The sequence below is a fragment of the Pinus tabuliformis genome, chromosome 6, assembly GCF_031772625.1.
Source record: "Pinus tabuliformis cultivar Carrire ecotype Pingquan chromosome 6, CPIR1, whole genome shotgun sequence".
NCBI classification, from domain to species: domain Eukaryota; kingdom Viridiplantae; phylum Streptophyta; class Pinopsida; order Pinales; family Pinaceae; genus Pinus; species Pinus tabuliformis.
In genome coordinates, this window is record NC_142292.1 from 702,842,941 (window position 1) to 702,860,030 (window position 17,090).

The following is a 17,090-nucleotide window of genomic DNA, read 5'->3' on the forward strand; positions in this document are numbered from 1 at the left end:
ATGACGATGATAATAATAATAAGAACAATCTAATTTCAAGGTCATGCTCAAGCTAGACACCAAATTGGTGTATAACGCCCTCTTGTTTGTATGACAAGGGACTTTCCTTCACGTAAGAATTTAAGCGTTAAAGTTTATCGAGGTGTACGTACTCTACTGCCCTCTAGATTTAAACTCGTGACCTTTTAAGAGGAAACCCATGCTTTTAACTATTAAATCTACTCAAACTATATATACCCTAAAAATTTGTATTTAAAACTTTTTAAGAGGATTTTTTTAATAAAATTATATAATATTTACAAGATTTTTTTTGTTCCCTAGGTAATATGAGTTCTCAGATGGCTAACACATTTACTATTAAATCTACTCAAACTATATATACCCTTAAAAAATTGAATTTAATTGTTCTTAAGAGGATATTTTTTATAAAATTATCCAATATTTACAAGATTATCTTTTTTGTTCGCTAGGTAATGTGAGTTCTAAGATGACTAACACGTTTAATCTGTGGCTTGAGTAGTCGCGACCTAGGAACATCTAAGTCATCAAAATCATCTAGGGATCACTCTTGGCTTGGGCCACACCAATCCTTAGCATGGCTGAATTTTTACCCATAAAATTTCTAACTACTTACCTTTACACCACAAAGAGCATTAACAAAACACTCTGTCACCCTCTATGCTAAACCCGCCCAATAAATACAAAATCATTTTTATTAAATTATAATTTTCCAAAATTAGTTTACTCTTTCCTAAAGAAAATAAATTCGTAAAGTAAAATCGCTTTTTCTAATTACGCCGTAAGGCGTTCCCTCTGAGAAAGACATCCCTAAAATGTGACGTGTGCGATTCTGAGCCATTGATTTTGTGTGTTAGATGATTGGAGTGTTTTCTGCCATTCGTTTAATCTATTTTTTCATAGAAAAATAATTTTTTTCCCATGGTAATGGGCCATGAAAGGCCAGGCCTGCCGTGCTGGCGATGAGACTCTTCTGCTGGCAATGAAACTCATGGCAGAGACTGCCTGCTGGCGATGAGACTCTTCGGCTAGCGATGGGACTCTTCGCAGAGACTCTTCATGTCTTTCTTCCCTGCATGCTTAGCCTTGTGCAGATAATGATAAGGTGTATGTACTCTGTTTTTATGACATTTTCGATAGCTCCCGGCCCAATTTCGTAAGTTAACTCCCTCTCTGCGTTCGATCGCTCTCGGCCCAATTTCGTAAGTTAACTCTCTCTCTGTGTTCTGTGTGTGAGAGTGTCAATATGGGCGAGGGAGCAGCGATTGGAATCGATCTGGGGACGATGTACTCGTGTGTGGGAGTGTGGCATCACGTCAGGGTGGAAATCATCACCAATGATCAGTGGAATCGAACCACTCCATCCTATGTCGCTTTTACTGATACAGAGCGTCTCATCGGAGATGCTGCGAAGAACTAGGTCGCCATGAACCCTATCAACACTGTTTTCGGTTAGTAATCTTTGTCACTCTTTTGAGGGAGTTTATTCCACTGCTTATTTCTGTATATGTGATTCAGTTGTTGTATATTAATTCCCCTTTCATTCTCGAATATGAACCAGGATGGACATAATTCAGCTTATAGTTTTTTGAAGTTGATTGATATGAAGGCTTGAATTTGCATCTGTAAGATTCTTCTGTTTATGTAGAATTTGCATTTGTGTTCAATCTAAATCAGTTCTCTATGTTATGGCAGATGCAAAGCGGTTGGTTGGTAGGAGGTTCTCTGATCCCTCCGTTGTGAGCGATGCGAAATTATGGCCTTTCAAGGTCATTTCAAGGGATGGCGATAAGCCCAACATCGTTGTAACATACAAAGGGAGGAGAAGCATTTTGCAGCCGAAGAGATCTCTTCCATGGTTTTAACTAAGATGAAGGAGATTGCAGAAGCTTACCTCGGGACCACTGTTAAGAATGTTGTGGTCACTGTTCCTGCACACTTCAATGATTCTCAAAGGCAGGCAACCAATGACGCAGGGGCAATCTCCGATTTGAATGTTATGAGAATCATCAATGAGCCCACTGTTGCTGCTGCTATTGCCTCAATGTCAATTCATCAAGAGAGTTGGACTCATTTGTTACATGGAAAACTTCCCTGAATGGGACTGTGCGTAAACCAGGGTTTGGCTCACATTTGAGATCCGTTGGGAACCTCAAGAACTCTAGGCTAACGGCCGCCCAAATCAACACATATGCTTTGATCTCTGCAGCTGCAGAGAAGGTAAAGAAACTTTAATCTGAGCAGAATTCATGTTTTCAATCTGTACTTTAATTTGAGCATAATTCATGTTGTCAATCTGTTTTTTCTTTTGGCGAAATTGTGTATCCTGATTGAAACTACAAATCAAGAAAATCAAGAAGACGTCGAATCAAGAAGATTTAAATTGAGTATTTGTTAACAAGAAACTAATTAAATAATCACCTAAATTGGGGAAAACTGATTTAGCTAACCCTTCACTTCTTTTCAGAAGTTTTTTTTCGTTTTTTCAAATCTGATTTAGGTTCTGATATATTATTTTTTCCTAGGCTTGGCGGAAGGCTTTGAGAGGGGCTACGAAATGCTTGATGGGGAGGCACGTAGTGCAACCAGCTCGCCTGCGCAAGGAGCTTCTGTGAGGAGAAGAGAGGATCTTTATTTTTCATAGCTCAATAAGGGGTTTTGTTTGAATGTGTTCGGTTTGGCTGACTCTGCTACCGACCGCAAGCAACACACAAAGCCTGCATTGCCTTTTAGTTAGCGTTTCTGGTTCTCTCCTCTGTATATATAAATATACTTTCTTCACAGGAGTTCAGAGTTCGAATCCAATAAGGCTCTGCAAGGAAAGCCGCTTTCCATGTTTTGCTATGAAACTTTTTTTGTAAGGTTTTATAACGTTCATCACTGCGTCTTTGTTGCTCCTTCATTATGGTGATACTTTGTAACTTGCCAAGTGAAACGTGTCAATGAAGAGATCTAACACTCATTATGTCAAGAATGCATATTTATTTCCTGGGCATACTCTTCTGACTGCTCACTGCCAAGTTTCTTTATCTATTTTTTAAAACATTTTCAGTGGCAAACTGATATGGAAATAATGTGCTTATATTGAAGTTTACTGGTTAGACAGGGCATAGCTAAGATAATGACTTGATGTTTTGTTTGAGACAGGGCATAGTTAATGCAATGATTTAACTTCAAACTTGAATATTGCTGCAATGTCAACAAACCATAAACGTTTTACCATTGTTAATCATTGTCAGTGTCAATTATACTGGGTTTAGATTTCTAAATCTAGAAGTTGAATGTGTTCAATTTCTTAATAAAACCTTTAATGATTTCCTAATGTCAATATAAATTAATAGATCTGTGATTAAAATACTTTCCAATCTCAATATTGGTTGATAAATCTATACCAAGTTTTGGTAAACCCTCAAAAGTGGTCTTCAATTGATTTTTTTTAAATTTCCTTCACCTCTGGCTCTTATATTAAGAATACAGAGTCCTCCTCCTTTAATTTATGGCAGTTTTAGTCACTTTTTAAAAAGCAAACCCTTTTCGAAGAAAGAGGTTATTAGTAAAAGATTTCACTCAGGCATAAATATATATTGATATTGTTATTTTTTGTTTGGCACATCTTATGTATTAATAGATCTCTCCACAATTTTAGCATACTGTATTTTGAACTTTATCAATTTTACATCGTTCACTTTCCAAAATGTATCAATTACTTATTTTTATCAGGTTGTTCCATATGGTTGATTGGTTTATCAGGTTGTTCCATATGGTTGATTGGTTTGTAATTTTGTTTATTTATTTGAAAAATATTCCTGTTTTATATAATTAATATATTTTATTTAATTTATCTAAAATATTATAAAAATTAAATTTTCATATTATTATTATTTGAATTTGTATGATGAATTTTAGATTAAGATGTTTGGTGTTGGTTAAATAATTTAATTGTATATTTTGAGAGTCAAAAAGTTGAAGCTAAAAGAAGTTAAAGGCCAATTTTTTTTATGTATGTAATAATTCCGAATTAGTAAGATATTTTCATTTGTCTCATGGTTTTCTTATCATTACGCCGTAAGGCATTCCCTCTGAGAAAGACATCCCTAAAATGTGACGTGTGCGATCCTGAGCCATTGATTTTGTGTGTTAGATGATTGGAGTGTTTTCTGCCGTTCGTTTAATCTGTTTTTTCATAGAAAAATAATTTTTTTCCCATGGTAATGGGCCATGAAAGGCCAGGCCTGCCGTGCTGGCGATGAGACTCTTCTGCTGGCCATGAAACTCATCGCAGAGACTGCCTGCTGGCGATGAGACTCTTCGGCTAGCGATGAGACTCTTCGGCTAGCGATGAGACTCTTCGCAGAGACTCTTCATGTCTTTCTTCCCTGCATGCGTAGCCTTGTGCAGATAATGATAAGGTGTATGTACTCTGTTTTTATGACATTTTCGATAGCTCCCGGCCCAATTTCGTAAGTTAACTCCCTCTCTGCGTTCGATCGCTCTCGGCCCAATTTCGTAAGTTAACTCCCTCTCTGCGTTCTGTGTGTGAGAGTGTCAATATGGGCGAGGGAGCAGCGATTGGAATCGATCTGGGGACGACGTACTCGTGTGTGGGAGTGTGGCAGCACGTCAGGGTGGAAATCATCACCAATGATCAGTGGAATCGAACCACTCCCTCCTATGTCGCTTTTACTGATACAGAGCGTCTCATCGGAGATGCTGCGAAGAACCAGGTCGCCATGAACCCTATCAACACTGTTTTCGGTTAGTAATCTCTGTCACTCTTTTGAGGGAGTTTATTCCACTGCTTATTTCTGTATATGTGATTCAGTTGTTGTATATTAATTCCCCTTTCATTCTCGAATATGAACCAGGATGGACATAATTCAGCTTATAGTTTTTTGAAGGTGATTGATATGAAGGCTTGAATTTGCATCTGTAAGATTCTTCTGTTTATGTAGAATTTGCATTTGTGTTCAATCTAAATCAGTTCTCTATGTTATGGCAGATGCAAAGCGGTTGGTTGGTAGGAGGTTCTCTGATCCCTCCATTGTGAGCGATGCGAAATTATGGCCTTTCAAGGTCATTTCAGGGGATGGCGATAAGCCCAGCATCGTTGTAACATACAAAGGGAGGAGAAGCATTTTGCAGCCGAAGAGATCTCTTCCATGGTTTTAACTAAGATTAAGGAGATTGCAGAAGCTTACCTCGGGACCACTGTTAAGAATGTTGTGGTCATTGTTCCTGCACACTTCAATGATTCTCAAAGGTAGGCAACCAATGACGCAGCGACAATCTCCGATTTGAATGTTATGAGAATCATCAATGAGTCCACTACTGCTGCTGCTATTGCCTATGAGACATGATCGCAAGGTTGAACTCGATGATCATGACGAGGTGGAGGAGACCTGCTAATACTTCGTCCCCATATAGGTTTGAAACATCAACATCTTAGACAACGACGACCATAACTTGAACTACACCTGTATCGAGGACTGAGACCCCGATGGCGACCACTTCCTAACCCTCCATTCTCGTACAAAATGACCAGGCTCACCATATTCATAAATTTTCATATCATTATCTATTCTTTCCCTATCAGCATGGTAAGAACTTGAGCTTACACTAGCTTTGATTTATTTGTGATGATAGCAAATGATAAGAAGGATTGTGTATGTATTAGAACAGAGCGATTATCATTAATTACTGCATTATTATGCTTTAAAGGTTCAAGATTACTTTGATTAGTTATGTGATTTTCCTTCTTTTGGGGTTGATGCTCAATTGAGCATATATCTGATGCTCTCTGTTACTAATTCAGCCTGTCCTTGACTGGTATTTGTAGGTTTGATAAATGGGTGTTTAATGCAGGGTTGTAGGATTTTCTAGGATTCTAGCTGTCGTATTTTAAGGGTTTTGTTTTTGCAGTGCTAATTTCTTAAGGTTTTTTTAGAGACCTACTTTCTTAATACGATACAGTTTGGATCCCCCGCAAAGTTAAGAGGGATGGCTAATGTGAACTTTTATCAATCAGCAGTATCAATGATTAATAGTGAGGGTGGGTAGTTATTCTTCTTGAAATCAGTATCAATGATTAATAGTGAGGGTGGTAGTTATTCTTCTTGAAATCAATATAGTTTCATCTTGTGAATATTAAATAAACTAGTAATTTCCCCCAAAAACTGCAAAGAGATTAATAATGAGGGTAATAGTTATTTTTCTTGAAATCAGTATAGTTTCATCTTGTGAATATTAAATAAATTAGTAATTTCCCCCAAAAAAATGCAAAGAGACTCCGATATAATTGTTAAATTGTGGTAATTTCAATCACACATGTACATTTGATCCAACAGTTTTAAATTTCAAACATCCTAATATTATCAGCCTTTGAAGTGGAGAATACAACACCAATTAATTTTAATTTTAATAGAATAGTTTTTATACAGGAAAAAAAAAACAAGATCATACGGAATAGGTGTGTTGGTCTCCAAAACAACATTATCTATTATATTTGAATTTAAGTCAGACCACATATGGCATCATCTTGCACGCCATTGCTGTGAATTATTTCCCATTCTCTCCAGTTCTCAATTCAAATTGAAGTTTAAATGTGTTGTTCACGCAATTTGTTTTGAAGTTTAGGCTCCAATTTCAAACAAATGTTAAACAATTATGCCTTTTACTCAACATGGGTTATATTAGTTGCAATCTCATGGATAGAGAAATATTCAACGTTGGTCTGATAAAAAGAGAAATCCATAAAGTCCTTGGATACGATGGTATAATCCAGAAAATGTATTGGATATTTGTAACTCTGCCAGCCATGGATTAAATCTGTTCGTCCAATTGCCAAGCTTGCTGCTGAGTTATCAGTGATTGATGCTAAATTTCCTACCTTATGTCTAAATGCAGGAAGAGGGAATCCGACATGGCTAGTGGGAAGCTTCAAGATTTGTAATCGTAGGACAAGTTTGAGAAACATACCGTTACCCCTCCTGAACTTGATTAACAATTCAGGAGGGAGACTAGATTTGGGCCTTGGCGATAATCTTGTATTGAAGTATTATACAAAGAGATTGGTCTAAAATAGTCCAGTTTAAAGCTCCCTCATTATTTGCGATGGGCATTCAGGAAGGTAGAAATTCCATTATTCTGCCAGAGTTCGTAGATTCTTCTTTTGCTCCAAGAAGATTAACATTATTTAAAAGCCACATATTATGAGGAAGATAGAGTTGGGAACCCATTCAGTCCCAGGAGGCTTATTCTTTTCTTGGGGAAACAACATCCTGTATTTCTTCTTCAGTAACCGGCATCGTCAGTAGAGGTTGAAGTAGATTTCCTTGCAGATTTGAGTTACTACTGTGTTGTCTGGTATTCTATTACAGAAATTTTATTATAAACCCTTCTATTCTGAGTGGTTTTAAGGAAACGGGCACAACTTCTTCCACCATCTTTAAGCCATTGAATTATTGACTTATGTCTACAGAATACCTCCTTTTTCTTATCTTTTTGAATTTGAACCCTATCAAACTCATGAACTTTTTAATAACGCAAGGCTTTATACCTTCCAGTATTTGAACGAGGGTGATTAATGTGGTTAAGCACTGTATCAACCACTAAGTCAGGCATGTCTAACTTCTTCTTTTCTTTTATAGATTCTCATGAGTCTCATTCAAGGTTTTTGATAATATGCCCTCATTTAAAAGTTCATGACTCGGTAATCTTTCCTCTATTCATTTGAAGACTAGCCATGAGAGACAAGATGGGTAGGTGAAAGTGGCTTGCTGCTACAGTTTCCACCAAGTTTTAATTTTCTTACATAGTGGTTTGCCCAAAGGTGGGCTGGTGATGCTGTCATGGCTGTTAAGTTGGGCTGGTGTGGCCCCACAAAGGGCCACTGATCTGCTAATGCTGTCATGGCTGTTAAGTTGGGCTGGTGTGGCCCCACAAAGGGCCACTGATCTGCTGATGCTGTCATGGCTGTTAAGTTGGGTTGGTTGGTCACATGATCAGATAGAGTCTATGGAAGCACCTACCTTATGAATGTTGGTTAATGCTTGACAATTGAAGTATAAAGGAAGCATTTGTCGTTTTCAAGCCACAATATCAATTCCTTTTCTTTTACAACACTAACCATCTCTATCTCCAGTTCATGTTTCTTTTGAATATGTTTACAAAAACCTAGTTGTTCCGCTTTTTTCTTTACATTTTGAAGCTTCTTAGAAAGGATTCACATTTTTGTTCATGTAATGTGAGTGTCTTCATTTCACTAATACTGGATTTTATTTTCTATGTCTGGGTTGCCAAACTGCAGCTGTTCAAATGAAAATGGTATGTTTTTAGGCCTCTTCGTTTGAGAGGTCTAGATTCCAGATAGATAGGCAAGTGATCTGAAAGAATTACTTTGAAACTTCACATTTTTGTTCATGTAATGTGAGTGTCTTCATTTCACTAATATTGGATTTTATTTTCTATGTCTAGGTTTCCAAACTGCAGCTGTTCAAATGAAAATGGTATGTTTTTAGGCCTCTTCGTTTGAGAGGTCTAGACTCGAGATAGATAGGCAAGTGATCTGAAAGAATTACTTTGAAACTAAAGGATTCACAAGGCTTTTCTAATCTTACAGAAAATGGTCCGTCCATATTAAGCCATAAGGATGAAAACCAAGTGAGATAATAATCAGCTGATGCAAGTGGCTATTGTTGAAAAATATTTCTAACTCTCGTTTTACTTTGACATTATTTTATAATCAAGAAAATGTGGGAAAGAAGGCTATATTACAAGCCCATTAGATGAAGTTGGGGTAGATTTTATGGTTTGAAACTAACTCAACTGAAATTTTCTACATTGTTTTTATCAATATGAAAGCCTGAGAAGATAGGTGCAGGTGAAGCAATGGAGTTTTGAAATCGGTAGATTTTATAGTCTAACACTAACAACCAAAATTTTCTACATTGCTTTTATCAATATGAGATTCTAAGAAGATAGGTGCAGGTGAAGCAATGGAGTTTTGAAATGGGTAGATTTTATAATCTAAAACTAACTCAAGAAAAATTTTGTACATTGTTTTTATGAATATGAGAGCTTGAGACTATAGGTGCAGGTGAAGTAATGGAGTTTTGAAATGGAAATCATAACAATAAAATCCTAAAATGAAACAACAAATGGATTTGGTACAAATTTGTTTTTGCTTGTTCCATTATTGTTGTATCTATGAATGGGTTTTTCTGCTTCTTGGCTTCGATCATGACCATTTGGGGTGGCCTTCTGCACTGATTTCCATCTTCTTTCATCATCATGAGCTAGAGAGTCTATGATGTGTTTTGTCTTATAAGTCAGTTCTATACAATGTTCAGATTTCAAAAGATTTCATTCATGGCGTTTCTTCTCCTGTAATTTCAATCAGGGTGGTCTCTGAATATTGCGTTTCCTTGTGCAGTAAATTCACTCTACATCATGGGGGAAGCTTACACACAGCTGGAGCTTAACATCATCTCAGCTCAAGATCTGAAGGAGATGCATCTTGTTGGCATGATGTAGACCTACTGTGTTGTATGGATCAATTTCGAGAAAAAACTGACGACGCAATTGACAGAACAGGGGGCACAAACCCTACTTGGAACGACAAGGCCATATTCAGAGTGGAAGAGAGTTTGCTCCGCTGTGAAACCTCTGCTGTGATGATGGAGATATACTGCATGGGTTGCCTCATGGATACCCTGCTAGGCACTGTGAGGGTCTTGCTTTCCACTCTCCTCAAGGGCTATGGGAGCACAGATTTCAGTGGGATGAGTTCCTTGGCACTACAAGTCCGTCGTCCTTCTGGTCACCCACAGGGCATTCTCAACCTTGGCACCATGATTCTTGATGGAGTAGATCTTCACAGAATGAACAGATTTATCCCTGCAACTGGGGGGCTGTCGGTTTCAGAGATTTGATGGGGAATCCTGTCAAACCCAGGCCTTCATTTGTGAGAAAATTACTGTCCATTAAACCTAATAATGTTGTTGATGCCCAAGAACAGCAATCCCGGTGTCAAGACTTCAACAGTAGTGCATGCAAGGAACAGGGCAAAGATCAAGAAAAGCAGAAAGATGGTGGTGAGATGGTTGAGAAGGAGAAGAAGAAACTTGTTGGCTGCTATCAGATTCTCATGGCCCCAAAATTGAAAAGGAATAAAGTTGGATTGAAGAATGGGGCTGCAAAAATTCATCTCAGTCCATCTGACAGTAACATCTGTGCCAAGGAAGATCAAGATCCTGTTGTGGCTTACAACAAAGCAGTAGTAATTTATGCATAGTGTTATCATCAATAATATTATTGTGCAAGAATACGTTGGTTTTATGTTATTATATTCTTTGTGCAAGTGCCTTCAATTCCTAGTTGATTCGTGAAGTGCTTATTATGGCATACATAAAAATTTTGAAATTCACGAGCCACTATGGATGAAAGATTGGTTTATGTAAAAGTTTGAATAGATATATGAATCTGAAAAGGGCAAGTTCAGTGCCTTCAATCTGCTACTTCGATATATATTCTTAGCCTATGTGGATGAACATTGGTTTGTGTAAAAGTTTGAATAGATATGAGTCTGAATTTTGCAATGGGCATGTTCAGTGCCTTCAGTCTGCTACTTTGATAGATACTCTTAGCCACTGTGGATCACACATTGGTTTGTTTAAAAATTTGAATAGATATATAAGTCTCAAATGGGCAAGTTCAGTGCCTTCAGTCTGCTACTTTGATATATACTCTTAGCCACTGTGAATGAAATATTGGTTTGTGTAGAAATTTGAGTAGATATATGAGTGAATTGGGCAATTTTAGTGCCTTCAGTCTTTTTGATATATACTACTCTTAGCCACTGTGGATGAAATATTGGTTTATGTAAACATTTGAATAGATATCTCATATATGAGTCTGAAATGGGCAAATTCAGTGCCTTCAGTTTGCTGCTTTGATATATATAGAGTATATATATTTGTTTACAGGATGATCACTGCATTTTTAACTTATGTCCATTAATCAAATCGATCTTTCAAAGACATAGTAGGCTTTCCTAATCTTGCAGAAAATGGTCCGTCCATATTAAGCCATAAGGATGAAAACCAAGCGAGATAATAATCATCTGATGCAAGTGACTATTGTTGAAAAATATTTCTAACTCTCGTTTTACTTTGACATTATTTTATAATCAAGAAAATGCGGGAAAGAAGGCTATATTACAGGCCCATTAGATGAAGTTGGGGTAGATTTTATGGTTTGAAAATAACTCAACCAAAATTTTCTACATTGTTTTTATCAATATGAAAGCCTGAGAAGATAGGTGCAAGTGAAGCAATGGAGTTTTGAAATCAATGAAGGAGATATTGCATTTTCTAGGAAAAATGCCATCATCCACAACCGATTAACCAATTCTTTCTTCCTATGTAGCATCCTTGCTTTGACATAAGTTGGATAGAGATGAGGACTTACACCGACATTCCATATTCAACAACTCTACTTAGACATTGACATAACTCATATAGACATCTCTATGATTGGGACTCAGCAACAGACAAACTCTGCTGTCAAGTCAGCTTCTTATGAAATGGCGAGAGTCTTCTTAAAAATTTCAATATTTCTACAGTTGAGGATTGTAGCAAAGCTCAGGGATCAAACTTAACTCCATGCTTATGAGGCATCCGCGTTCTCACAGTTACTTGCAGCTCATTCTCAGTTTTAATGGGAAGGTGATATATGGTGTATTATTGTTGCAGTGGCAGGGGATGGATTTTAATTGTTGGTTGGACCAAAAGAAATTGATGCAAATCAATATTAACTAGTTATTGATAATTTTGCCCACTGAGTTCCCTCAGGTCGAGTATAATGCTTTCCCTGCTTATCAAAGAATATTGCTTATCAAAGAATATTGCTTATCAAAGAGTATTGATTCCTTTTCAATAGGAGTAGCATGTGAGTGTTAGTTTTATAAAGAAGATTCTTTTTATTATTAATAAAAATATAGATAGTTAGTTTCATTTTAAAGGGTTATAAATATGAGTTATAAATACAAGACTTAAAAGGTTGTAAATATTTCAAGGGTTGTAAATATGAGTTATTAATTGTTTTTACTCAAAACATGATAAATAGCAATTTAGCAATTTCTTTTTAGTTGAGTGACTCAAATTCATGTTTCTTTAGGTTGACGGTAAACCCACTAAAGTGGAAAAAATTGTGATTCCAATAATTAGAGGGATTGTCATCATGGGGTGATAAGAAATTTAATATTCCAAGAAGAGGAGGTAGTAGTAGATTCTAAATAAATTAGCAATGCAATAACATAAATGTTTGAAACAAATTTAAAGAGATCCACCTTGTTGAATAATGCATACACTACATGGATAATGGATTTCCGCACTTTATGCCTCACGGCGTTTTTTTTGCAACATCTGGTGCAAATGCTAGTTTATATTTTAGAACATTGTATCATGATACATTATCACGGCGTTTTTTTTGCAACATCTGGTGCAAATGCTAGTTTATATTTTAGAACATTGTATCATGATACATTATACACACTCATAAACAAAGTAATAAAACACGAAGAAATAATTATAACATCCAAAATTGTATGTTTCACGCATAATTTGAAATGCCACGGCGGCTTCCACGTTGCAACACTTGACCAAGCCACTTCAAAACCAATTTAATAATACCCCATAGACTGTATTCGCTATTCAAAATGTCGATTGTAGCCTTTCCCAAATTGGGCTTTCTCTGTTCATGCCAATTAAAACTTCGACTAACCATATGTCTTCTCTGCGCTAGAATCTTTCTTTCAATTCGAAGCGAATAAAAGGTGGGAAAGCCCTGAAAGCTCTTGGGTAGCAGACCAAAGACTCGGCGAATGTGAACAAATTCTGAAAGCTCTCGCAGATATTGAGAGCTATCCTTAGGCCATGAAAGACAGGATATCCTTTCTTCAAGTTTTCAATAAAGCTGAGGATCAAAAAAATGGATTCACTTCACGGCAATGAAATTGAAGGCCTTGAGGACAGTGCTCTGGATGGCAAAATTTCAAGAACCAAAAGGCTATTGGAGTCAGGACACATTGGCGCACTATGCGATAACGGTAAAAAACTCAAACGATTTCTGCAGAGATTATTGGCTGAGAGAGAGAGGAGGAACCAGTTGCCGCGGCAAAAGGTGTGGCAGAAAATTGCAAAATGTTGTTAAATGTTGAACTGTAATGCTGCGCATTTCTGTATATTTGCTAGTTTAGTTGCCTCGAAGCTTTAATTTACCATTTTGCAAATTAGGGCAGAAGCTTTCAGGCAATCCAAAGGGTGGTAGGATTCGTTATTTAGCCCTGGTCCAAGTGTAATAATTTATTCACCTGCATAAGACCTACGACGCATACTGTTTTTCCTGAGCTAAATAATCAGGAAAAGTAAAAATGTTAAAAAAACACATATTTACCGTAATTCTTCTGAACGAAAGGAAAATTTAACTCCTTTAAAAACAAGATATTCTCCCCGATACCATTTTGCAGCTTCTTACTTCAAAGCATTAAATCCTCCCTGATTGTCAGTGTGTTCTGTTTGTTAGACACTCATGAGGGATATTTTAGAAAACAAATAATAGTTCAATAGGTTGAATAAACTGAGAATATCAAATAACATTGTTAATAAACTCTAATTAGATGAAAATATTAAATAATTTTGTTTATAAGCATATAAGTTTCGGGGTTCTTGAATCTCCATATTTCTTCTTATTCTCGTGTATTGGATGGGTTTCTGTTTTTTCTGAAGTCTCAGGTCGATATGGAGATCCCTAAAACCGTCGAAGCATGGTGAATCGATGAGCAGATCGTAGTTCCCAGTGGAACTGTTATCCATGGCACGGTTCCAGTCAGAATTGTGCCGGAATCACGCCCAGAAATTGCAGTGTTTTGTCTACTGTTTGGTCTATGCCACACACTTTATGGCATGGACTTACTTTCCCATATTTCTATTTATATGTTTTTGACTACTTGCATTATTAATACCACTCCCTTCTAAGTCATTTTTCAAATTCCAGATATTCATGCCCTTGTAATCCAGTCTCCATGTCTAGGAGCACGAACAGCATGTTGAATTATGTTTCTATCTTGCAAGTAGATATCTACTCCCCGTGAAGATAACTTCCCGAAGTTCAGATACTCGACACCAATGGCTATGCAGATCCACCTGCAACACTGAGACAGACACCCAACAGCCATACATGTCCACCCACATTGCTGGGTCGGACCTTAAGAGTCTAAACCCATGCGAGCCCACCTACAACGTTGTTCAGATCATCTTGCTAGTTGTTCTTGGGTATATACAGCACTATTTTTCTGTATGCTGCCTGCATTTGAAATTATACATACAAGGCAGCAACAAAACGTGACATGGTTTGCTACTTCCTCTATGTGGCTTACAAGGAACATGTACCCAGTTAGAAATTCTGCGAGGACATCATGGTTTGCCTGTCTCTATTGGGCTTACAAGTAACATCTACCCTGCCTCTTCCTAAATTTTCTGAAGTCGCATGCAGGGGTATGAGACTATGAATAGTCCCCCTCCGTTCTAATTACACGTGACTACGGTGAAAGGTGACAAGAATAGCAATATCTCACTCTAGCAACTCAGAAATGCGTGGGTTCTGGGTCTCTATTTGTGGATACCATCCTTGCAGAACTCCTCTGCTGATATCATCCTTTTTGGAACTCTTGTGAATTCTCTCCTTTGTGGAATGAGCCCTTCGTGGGTTGATCATCTCTTTGCAGATTTGCTTAATTCCAAAGACGTGTTGCAGGTTGCAAAGATTCATCTATTATTTTTGCACGTCACCCTCCACGCTCACTAATTTCTGCTTGCATGTCTGTCCATACACTCTATAGGACTCCCATTTATTTTCATCTTCTGCCTCTGGCTGGGTAGCTTGTAGCTAACTCGCAATCAACTACAAGAATATTACTGGACGCTAATTAAAGTATGTAGCATCAATAAGTGAAAAACATAAAGAAGATTGACACATACTCCGTGGTTTCTCCAGGAATGTTCTATGTCAATCATCGAAACCTGGGAGTTTTGATACCATATTAAAAAACCAGATATACACTCTCCCATACCTTATGACTCTTGTTACAAACAGTGGCAATACACACGCAAAACAAATACACATTCACACCACATAATGAAAACAAATACACATTCACACCATAGTGGACACCTCCCGAAGATGACCAGGACAAATTGTATTGAATCAATACACCCTTTAGAGGCTACAAAGTGTGAAGTCTGACCACGAGGAGCATCCTTATCTCATTCCTACCCTCTGTTATTATTCATCTATATTACTATGATGCATTTCCTATATCCCTGTGTTTGTTACAACACAAGTTATCCTTAGTAACAGATTTTCAACATAACTGCCTGTCATGCAGCATAACAACTTCATATGTAACAGTAGATTTAATCGTATTGCAATTTTGACTTCAAACACAGGAAACACTTCATTTTTGGGGCTAGTTTGCCACATGGGACGCATTGTAAGCTTTCCATACAAGAAGCAATCACATTTTCTTAAAAAAGAACATAAACAGTGAACATAATACAATTGCATACCATACAATACAAGTATTGTTAGATCTAATGGCGCCCTTCTTATCTGTAAGTATATTTGGATCAGTTAGAAAACCTTCCTTAATATTGTTGCATCTCTGATTTTGTCTTGTTTATTTTGAAAATTTACAGAATGCCTTTTCCTGTTTTGCACATGCTGTGCCTTTCCATTTCTCTTGCAATGACGAACCTATTTGTCTGATTTACTTGTGCTTGTGTATGTTGTGCAGTCTAGGATTTTGTGAGTGTTCTGTTCAATTTCTGACTTGAGATTTAATACAAAATTCTTGTCCCATTTTCTTGCCCATAAATCGTATTGAACCCAGGCATTCAGTCTAGGTCATGTCCTCACGTGTTAATTGCCTTTCTACATTGCCCCTCTTAATCATTTGCCCTTCTGAGTTCTCTTGACCTGCTTTGAATTAATTTCACTTGCAACTGGCTTTTTGTTTTCATTACTTTGTAATAACTCAACTTATTTTTTGTCTGTTGCCTGCTTCAAAATACCATTTTGGTTCTTTATTTGCATGTATTCCCCTTCTCATTCAATCGTTTCAATTCCAAGCAAGATGTAGATTTAGTTGGACTTCACTTCCATGCCAAAGTTGTTGACATACATCATTTATGTTTGCAGGCTGAGACTAACAAAGCTGCTACTGCTCGAAGATCTGAGATGATTGGTAAGATTTTAGTTTGTCTTATATTAAATAAAGTTTGCAGCAAAACTCACAACAAAGAGTACAGTAAAAAATGTTCTGATCCTCTGTTCACAAACCAAAAAAGGAGAGGCTATCCAATAAAACACACAAGGCTGGAATTTTCCACAGTAGAGCATGAGCCTTTCAAAATGATTAATGTACAGTCCATAGAAGATACCAAACAGCTTAAGTACTTTAAATATCATAATTGAAAAAAGAGATTATAAAATCACCAATAACTTATCCTAACGTGCTAGATTCCTTTGCTAGAGTTGTATTCACAGTGGCTTGCTGAGCTGGAACTTTTCCTCCTGGGGGTCCATGCTTTGTAGCTAATGAAGGGTCAGGAGCACCGGCTGCTTGATAAAGTAGACTACTGCTTGCTGCAATTTAACCAGCTCGGCTTCAAGGCCTAAGATATGTTATGTCTGAGTTTACATGGTCCCCATAAAAATCTCCACATGAGAGCTTGAAAGTGCACCTTGTTCCTCCAATTTGCCTTGCATTTCTTCAATTAAATTATCATGTCTTTCCAAGTTTCCATGGCCTCAGAATACTGCATGAGAGCCTCTTGAGTTTCTAAGAGCTGTGTGTAATCCACGGCCTTTGGAATTCTCAGCCAGAAGCCGAGGCAGGACTCAGGAGAGAGAACTGGGCAGGCCTGCAACAGGTGTAAGCACACCTGCCAACCAGAGCACATAAAAACTGCATGAGCCCAAGAACAAACAGCTGAAACCTGCAAAGAGAAATTAGG

General features: G+C 37.3%; 1 protein-coding gene and 1 long non-coding RNA gene across 3 annotated transcripts in view; both read left to right on the forward strand.

Annotated features, from left to right (window-relative positions):
* Positions 1 to 2,099: 2,099 nt before the first annotated feature.
* LOC149260619 (uncharacterized) lies at positions 2,100 to 2,799 on the forward strand. The gene is made up of 2 exons (XR_016248309.1): positions 2,100 to 2,238; positions 2,544 to 2,799. It is a non-coding gene; the product is annotated as an uncharacterized LOC149260619 (long non-coding RNA).
* Positions 2,800 to 12,753: 9,954 nt separating this feature from the next.
* Positions 12,754 to 17,090, forward strand: part of LOC149260620 (uncharacterized) — a 368,482-nt gene continuing 364,145 nt past the window's right edge. For both annotated transcript variants that reach the window (XM_089420916.1, XM_089420919.1), the window contains exons 1-2: positions 12,754 to 13,197; positions 16,273 to 16,318. In XM_089420916.1, coding sequence (XP_089277042.1) covers positions 13,006 to 13,197; positions 16,273 to 16,318 — 238 coding nt within the window. In that variant the 5' untranslated portion in view covers positions 12,754 to 13,005. The remainder of the gene's footprint in view (positions 13,198 to 16,272; positions 16,319 to 17,090) is intronic.